The sequence below is a fragment of the Orcinus orca genome, chromosome 16 (assembly GCF_937001465.1).
Source record: "Orcinus orca chromosome 16, mOrcOrc1.1, whole genome shotgun sequence".
Taxonomy (NCBI): Eukaryota; Metazoa; Chordata; class Mammalia; order Artiodactyla; family Delphinidae; genus Orcinus; species Orcinus orca.
In genome coordinates, this window is record NC_064574.1 from 81,023,391 (window position 1) to 81,031,153 (window position 7,763).

General features: G+C 62.8%; 1 protein-coding gene across 2 annotated transcripts; it reads right to left on the reverse strand.

Annotated features, from left to right (window-relative positions):
• Positions 1 to 790: 790 nt before the first annotated feature.
• GNB2 (G protein subunit beta 2) lies at positions 791 to 7,281 on the reverse strand. 2 transcript variants are annotated; one of them, XM_004268865.4, is made up of 10 exons: positions 7,127 to 7,281; positions 4,710 to 4,855; positions 4,457 to 4,495; positions 4,236 to 4,342; positions 3,862 to 3,925; positions 3,616 to 3,778; positions 3,455 to 3,521; positions 2,913 to 3,114; positions 2,605 to 2,821; positions 791 to 2,525 (listed from the first exon to the last, which is right to left on the reverse strand). In XM_004268865.4, exons 2-10 carry the CDS (start codon positions 4,764 to 4,766, stop codon positions 2,419 to 2,421), a joined length of 1,023 nt encoding a protein of 340 aa, XP_004268913.1. In that variant the 5' UTR covers positions 4,767 to 4,855; positions 7,127 to 7,281; the 3' UTR covers positions 791 to 2,418. The 2 variants fall into 2 exon arrangements, with proteins under 2 accessions (XP_004268913.1, XP_033282336.1); XM_033426445.2 differs by lacking the exon at positions 7,127 to 7,281 and having other exon boundaries at positions 4,710 to 5,412.
• Positions 7,282 to 7,763: the final 482 nt, after the last annotated feature.

Sequence of the window (7,763 nt, forward strand, 5' to 3'; positions counted from 1 at the left end):
ACAGCGAGGCCCCCTCAGCCCCGCCGGCCGGACCCGCTGTGAACGGCTCCCTTGTTGCTGTGACTGTGGCAGAGGTGTCTGAGGTGGGGGCCAAAGTAGCCCCTTGGCTTCGCTGCTTCTGGGGAAAGTTGCACAAATGGGCCAGGCCGCCTCAGCGCCCCAGGCTGCCGCCCTGCACTGGCTGGCAGGGTGGATGGGAGAGGGCCGGCAGTGCCAACCTCATCTGGCTGTCAGGCCGGCAGAACTTCCACTCTGGCCCTGGTGAGGGGCTTCCCCCTCCGCTGCCATTCGGGGGGCCGGCCTGGGTGCGAAGCTGAAAGTTCCAGCTCCCTGCCTTGCCACATGAATGTATTCTCTGGGCCACGAGCCCCTGCTGCGCCCGCTGCCTCAACCCGAGAGAGGTGGGGGTGGAGCAGTTCCTCCAGGAGCTGGAGAGAGAGGCGCCACTTCATGACTGTTGTTCCTCCTGTGAAGGGGGCAGGCGAGGGGCCAAGGAGGCCACGGAGTGAGCCGCTTGGGGCTTCTGGTTGCAGTGCGGGGCTGTTAGAAGGGAGCCCCCCACCTGCAGCCAGCTGTGTGGGACATGGACCACCCAGCTCGGCCCTGACCCCTCCATTGACCAAATGGGAGAGGAGCAAGCGGCCTCTCCCCTCCCTGCTCCCCTCATGTTTTTAAATGTTGGGTAGGGTGGGGTGTCAAGAATGGGAGTGTCTATCTCTCCTGGGTCGGGGGTAGGCTGCCCTTCACCAACTTATTCCCAATCACCTACCTGGGTTTGTCTCCATTTGGGTTGTTGTTTTCTTTTTTTTTTTTAAGTTTGTTGTATCTTTTGGATTTCTCATTTAACTTCTCCCGTGGACCTCATTGCTCAGAGCGCAGTATTAGGGCAAGATTCTGCCACTGCCTCCCCTCCATGAATGTATTTATCCTTCCTGCCCTGGGGAAATGGGGAGTGGCCCCAGTTTTCTTTCCCCATCTATCCCCAGAGAGATGATTTTTTTAACTTTTTTTTTTTTTTTTTTTTTTGCACCAAAGTGGCAACTGGGTCAGTGTTGGGGGATAAAGCTGGCCTCGGGGGTGGAGGGGCCCCCTCCACCTGCTTCTCCCTGGTTTCAACAGTGTTAGCGTCCGTGAAAAGACAATATTCTCTCTAAAGCAATAAGGGGGTGATGGGCCAGGGGGAAATGTCTTGCTGCTGCTGGCCCCCCAGCTCCCCCTTTCCTCGAGCCAGTATTTGGTGGCATTAGAGGTGTTGGGGGAGTACTGTTGTGACTGAATGTAACTGCCCCCACCCCTGCCGCAGCCAATGCAGGGGGAGGGGGGATGACACTCTTCCCCGTCTCTTCCTTCCCCTCCCCCCCCAGCTAAAGAGACTTTGAATTTAGGGGGCCCTTGAGCCTGGAGAGGCCTTAACCCTGTGAGGAAGTGTAGGGGGAGCCCTCTCCCACCCCCATCCCCTTCTGAGAGTGGTCAATGTTTACAAGCCCCTGAGCCCCCCAGCCCAGGGACTCAGGCCCCTTGCTGTCCTTTCCCAGCCCGTCTTCCTGGGCCCCGGCTGCTCCCCCGCCCTTCCTGGGGTTAGGGTGGGTGCAGGGGTCATTCTGTATCCTTGTCTGCCTTGTACCCACCATCTCCCCAACCTGTGTGACTCCCTTCTCGTCTACCTGCCTCTGTAAATACTCCGCTTCCCCCCAATAAAACTTGGTGTGTGTTCTCCCCTCCTGTGTCTGAGTTGTTTCTTGGGGTAAGGGGATGTTGGGAACGAGAGGCACAGCTCAAAAGAGCTGGGAACTGAAAAAGCCACAGGCAAGGGGTGGCTATGGTCGGCCAGCCTAACCAGGCCAGACTAGAAATGGGAGGGCTGTGTGTGTGGAACACCTGTGACCTGCGGGCCAGAGAAGGTCCTCCCACCTGTGACTCTGCTTCCGGCTGAGGAGGAGTGGTAGTCCCCACCCCACTATTTGGAGCCCCACATCCCCCCAGCTGGTCTGCCGCTGGGGACAGATACCTAGAGCGAGGAAGACATAAGCAAAGGTAGAGACCAGGTACAGAGTTGGAATTGGTTCCTTTATGGAAAAACTGAAAATATAATAAAAATTAAAATAAAACCAGTTTTAAAAAAGCCAGCCCCTGGAGTTTCCACCTCCTGCCTCTGGCCCTCCAGAGGGATGAGGCCCTGACCCCAGGGCAGCAAAAGGATGAGGGCTTTCTGCCCCTCCTCTTCCCCCATTCCAATCCCATCTTAATCTCCACAGTGGGGGCCCCGGGAGGAACCAAACCTGGGTAGGGGAGCAGGGACCCGAGGCCCCGTGGCCCGAGGAGGGAGGCTCGGTGTGCACCCAGCCCCAGAGCTCCCGACCTGTAGTGTGGGCATGGGCAGGGCCCCTCCTAGCCTGGGCCCAGCTGGGGTCGGGGCTGTTAGTTCCAGATCTTGAGGAAGGAGTCCCAGGAGCCTGTGGCCACAGCCATGCCATCGTCAGTGACCCCAAGGCAGCTCACTCGGTTGTCGTGGCCTGCGAGGACACCTGGGACGGAGCGGGACGTCAGAACTCCAGCCTCGTTTCCCTGTCCCCACCCACCCCCTGCTCAGCTCCCAGCTCTCACCTGCACGGTCGCCCTTCATGGCATCCCAGATGTTGCAATTGAAGTCGTCGTAGCCAGCGAGCAACAGCCTGCCACTGCGCGAGAAGGCAACAGAGGTGATGCCGCAGATGATGTTGTCATGGGAATACATGAGGAGCTCCTGGTCGGCCCGCAGGTCAAAGAGGCGGCACGTGGCGTCGTCAGAGCCCGTGGTGAAGGCATAGCCGTTGGGGAAGAACTGCAGGACACAAGACCAGAGTGGGATGAGGGTGCAGGGCAGGGCCTGGAGCCTGGCAAAGATGGGCCAACCCAGCTCGTCCAGAACTTACAGCCACGGCATTGATGTCGGACTCGTGGCCGATGAAGGTCTGTCGACACATCGAATCCCGCACGTCCCACAGCTTGATGGAGGCATCACAGGCGCCTGACACAAAGGTGCGGCCATCGGGGGCCAGTGACAGGGACATCACATCCCCACTGTGTCCAGCAAAACCCACCGTCTGCTGGCCTGTCTCAATGTCCCACAGGGCACTGGAGGGGTGACAGGAAGAAGGAATGGATCAGAGACGGGTGCAGGACAGACTCCCTCTCCCCTACCCCTCCACCCTGTGAGCCCAGGCCCAGTGAAGCCTCCACACAAGGGGCACCGGGAGCCACTGGGTGACAGAAGCCTGCTCCTGTCCCAGGTGAGAAGAGGTCCCCCACTTCCCCCTCCTTCCTGCCACCAGAGCAAAAGGCTGAGTGTTCAGAACAAGGGCTCTGCCGGTGCTTGCGCAGTGTGGGGACTACCGCCTGAGCACTGAGGCGGTGCTCCCTCCCCCGGCAGGAAGTGTAGGTGAGTCCCGACTGCCTAGCCCTGGCAGGGCCTCACCAGGTGGTGTCCCCAGAGCTGGTGATGATTTGGTTGTCATCCAGGAAGCGGCAGCATGACAGGTACCCTGGGGAAAGGGGCTGGTCAGCCGGGTCTTTAAGGGAGGGCAGCACAGCCCCTCACCCCGCAACAGTGCCTGTGCCTTGCCAGGCGCCTCTCACCAGTGTGGCCAGGCAGCTCCCGGCTGACCCTGACATTGCCCTCACGGGTCTTGAGGCTGTAGATGGAGCAGATGTTGTCCAATCCCCCACAGGCCACAAAGTTTCCTGAGGGCGCGTAGGCACAGGTCATGACCCAGGAGGAGCGCAGCGGGATGGCATGGACCTATGGACGAGGGGAAGTGCCCAGGGTCAGAGCCAGCCAGGGCCTGCAGCCCAGCCCCATCCGGCCTCAGGTGCCACCTCTACCTTGTTGGTGGTGTAGCTGTCCCAGATGATGAGCTTCCCGTCCTGGGAGGCACTGACCAGCAGCCTGTCGGAGAGTGGATGGAGACGCAGAGGGGTCAGGGTAGGAAGCCCCCTCTGGAGGCAGGACACCCTTCCCCCTCTCCCATCTGGTGGGCGACAACTCCCGGCAGCAGCTGAGAAGTTCCTGTCGGTATGGCCCTGTTTCCCATCCCCTGGGGATGTCTGGGAGTCATGGGCTTCCCAAACAGACTTGGCAACAGGGGCATCCTGTTTCTGGCACCAGACGTGCAAGGTTACCCCTGCCCACCCTGCCTGCCATAAACTCAGCCCAAGGCAAACACGACAGCTCAGCACACAGCCCCAGCCGCACCCACCTTGAGTCTGTCCCCCAGTGCATGGCGTAGATTTTTGCCAGGTGCCCACGGAGGGTCCTCCGTGTCCTCATTTGGATTCTCCCCACTGGGTCCAGCCCAGCTGTGATCTGGAGGTGGAGGCAGAATGGGCTCAGGAAGGTTCAGGCGGCAGGGCCCTCTGAGAAGTATGCTTCCAACCCGTGCTCCTTCCCTAAACCCAAGTCCAGCCCTAGATTCCTCACCTGGGTCAGTGTTGAATCCCCACATGCTTTTCGGGCATCCTATAAGAGACGGCAGAGCCATTCATGGAGAGGCACGAAGATAAGACAGGAGGAGAGGAAAGAGAACAGGAAACAAGGGAATGGAGAGGATGAGACAGGAGTATATCAGGGTACCCCACCACCACCCACACACAAACCCCTCCCCTGGCCCGGTGCACACAAGCCACCCGGCCCTGCCCGCTCAGCCGCCGCAGCCCGGCGGCCAGGCCCTCACCCGGATCTGGTTCCGGAGCTGCTCAGCCTCCTGTCTCAGTTGCTCCAGCTCACTCATGGCGCCGGGCCCGTGGGGCGGGGTTGGGGGCGGCTGGGGGCCGCGGGACGGGGGCTGGGGGAGGCAGCTCCTCGCCGCTGGCCCGAGGCCTGGGGGATGCAGGGCTGACGTCAGGCCCAAGGCCGCCGGGGAAGAAGGGGGAAAGGCGGGGTTGACGCGCGGCCCGGAAGGGGTAAGTACAGGTCGGGGGGGGGAGGGGGCGCCAGCGGTGGCCGCGGTCCCCCGGACAGAGCACAGGCCTCTGGCACGGGAGAGACGTAGCCGGGGAACAGCTGACTTCCCCAATCTTCCTCCCGCCCCCCGGAAACGGAGCGGGAAGCTCAAGAGGAAGCGCAGGGGAAACTCCTCCCTCGGACAGCAGCCCGGGCGGGACACCCGCGGCAGGAACTGGGGTGCGGGAAGGGGCGGGGAGAGTCCCTTCGAAAACAGACCGGGCGTCCTCCCCGGCCCGCAGAGACACCGCCCTCCTAGCACCTAATTTTAAAAGGGACGGTGCCTCTTTAAATTCACCCCCATACACCGCACACCCTCCACACACACATCCCCAGCTTCGACTGGGGGTGGGGGAGACCAGAGGGGAAAGCTGGGCTGTTCGTGGGGTTGCCTAGGCAACCGTCACCCGGACTGAGAGCACCTCATTGGTGAAGTGCCCCCACCCTAGCCCGGTTGCCGAGGCAACCGCATCCACGGCTGAGACCTGTAGGGTGGATGACCCCACCCCCGGCCCCATCGCCCCCGCCCGACCCAGCCTCCCGCCCCTCCCCAGAACCAGCCAGGGTGGCTGTTTACAGGATTTGGGAAAAGCCGATTGGGCACTAATAGGTTCGGGACGGCTCACCCCGGATTATCCCTGGGCCGGCTGCGCCCCATTAGCCGCCCGCGGCGGGTGGAGGCGAGGGTGGCGAGGTAGTCAGCCCCAAGCCGCTGCTCTCTCCAGCGGCTAGGCCGCCCGCTCCGGCGCGCCCGCAGAAAGCCCGTGGGAGCCGCTCTCGAGTAATTAGGACTCCAAAGAGAGGTCCCGGGCCCAGAGGCGCGGAGCTGCTCTCTCCCAGGCGCCGGCGGGCGGGCGAGCGGGCGGCCCCAAGCGGCCCGGCTCCCCAAGAGCCCAGCCCGCGGGCTCCGCGCCGGGGCCCCAGGGGCCTGGCTGGCTCCGCTCCAGGGCCCGGAGTCCTGCCCCCCCTCCCCTTTAGACACCTGTGTGATCTGGCCATGCACACTGCACTCTGCCCACCCAGGCGTCCCCCATCCTGCTCCCACTTCCCCCGTACCCTGGGCGTTCCTCTTCCCCACTGACATTTCCCCTCTGTTCAGCTTTTCTACACCCGCGCCCGAGGACGCCCCTCCAAAAAAGGGAGGGGGCAAAGCCCCCCACCCCACTTCCCCAGCTCCGGAGAAAGCCCCTTCCTTCCAGCTGCCGGCAGCCCAGGCGGGGCGGCAACGCCAGACGCCCGGGGCAGAAGGAAGCAGGCCGGGAGGAAGCCGCTGGGGGCGGGGGCGACGCTCCCAGACCTCAATCCCCATCACTCGCCAGGGCCCCCTAGGCGGCCCCGGGTTCTGGGCATACAGCAGCCGGGGGTACCACGGAGAAATGGGGGTGCAACCACCTCCGCAGGTCTAGTGGGGAGAAGGGGAAGGGACAAGGGAGGGTCCCCGGATCTGGCAGCTGGAAGGCGCGGGCCGGTGCCGCGCTGCTAAGCGCAGTGGGCCTGGTCCTCCGGCCCCCACGACCTCCATTTTGCCCAAATGAAAGCTAGGCGGGGGGGTGGGGGGGGTGGGGGCCGCCTGGGAGCTAAGCGTGGGGTTAGGACTACTAAAGGTAAGAGGGTGCCGAGGTGTCCGGTCTAGGGTAATGTGGCCAGAAAACACGGGCAGACCCCAAATCGAGGTGGCGACGAGGAGAAGGGTAGCCTCGCGGCCCTGCCTGCCTCAGTGAGGATTCTAGAGTTTTGCAAGGCGAATGCCGGCGGGGGTGCGAAATGGGAGGACACGAGGGGTGCTACCCAGGGGCAGGCAAGGGGGTGGTAGAGGTGGGGAAAGGGGGCGGGGCGGGGCTTAGAGGAAGCCCCGAATTTAGACCCCCAACTTCTCAGGGAACAAGAGGTAGGTGGGGCTGGCCTGGGATCTGGGGTCAGGCAAAAAAACCCCGATGGTGCAGCGAGAGCGTGCGTTATTGGAGGCGAGGGTCCCCCGGTTTCCCTTCCGGGTTTGGGAGCGACGGGGCCAGAAAAAGGGAGGGGAGGTCTAGAGAGTTACGTCCGCTCCCGAGAGGCCAGACCGGGGAGACAGACAGAAGAGAGGTTCCCCCCTGGGAATTTGGGGCTTAGGGGGGGAATGAGGACTCCTTTTATCAGCGGAGGTACCTGTGGCGGTGGGACTCTGCGAAGGGTCGCTAGAGGAGCGCGAGAGGTCCTGTCTTCCTCCGCGGCGGAGGCGGCAGCGGCGGCGACGCGGATGGATTTCCTCAGTCTCCGCAACTCACCGTCCAGCTCTGCTCTCCCTAGAGCGGAGGGATCCCGCCCGCCAGTGACGCGGCCGTCGCCGCCGCGCCCAGGGCCCGGCTGGGCGAGACCAACTACTTAGTGGGGGGAGCCCGGAAGGGAAAATACCACCTAAGGGGCAAATATTGGCCCTGTCACATCAAAGATATTACTCCACACTATTTCCACGCAAAACGGACCAAAACAGATGCTTTGCCTCCCCAAAAGGCGCAAGACATCTCCACCGGGACTGGCAGAGATGGTACCGGCATAGGGGAGGGTGAAACCGCTGGATGATCACGTGACCTACCCTCCCGGATTGGGCGGCTCCAGACTGGGAAGGGGAGTTCGACGTCCCAGTTCGCGCCCTGGCTCCGCCCCCTGCATGTGAGGCCACGCCCCTACTTAGGGGGCGGAGTTAGAGAGTTCCTGACCCACGCAGGGCTAGCCCGCAGGCCTCAGCGCTGCAGAGGAAAGGGCAACGATGCCGAAGGTACCCGAGCAGGAAGGAGTGGGGGCA

Coding starts and splice junctions, on each gene's coding strand:
- GNB2 (XM_004268865.4), bottom strand. CDS start 4,766: ATGAGTGAGCTGGAGCAACTGAGACAGGAGGCTGAGCAGCTCCGGAAC. Junction 3,522..3,615: donor GGAGCTGCCTGGCCACACTG/GTGAGAGGCGCC, acceptor CCCTTTCCCCAG/GGTACCTGTCATGCTGCCGC. Junction 2,526..2,604: donor CATGAAGGGCGACCGTGCAG/GTGAGAGCTGGG, acceptor GCTCCGTCCCAG/GTGTCCTCGCAGGCCACGAC.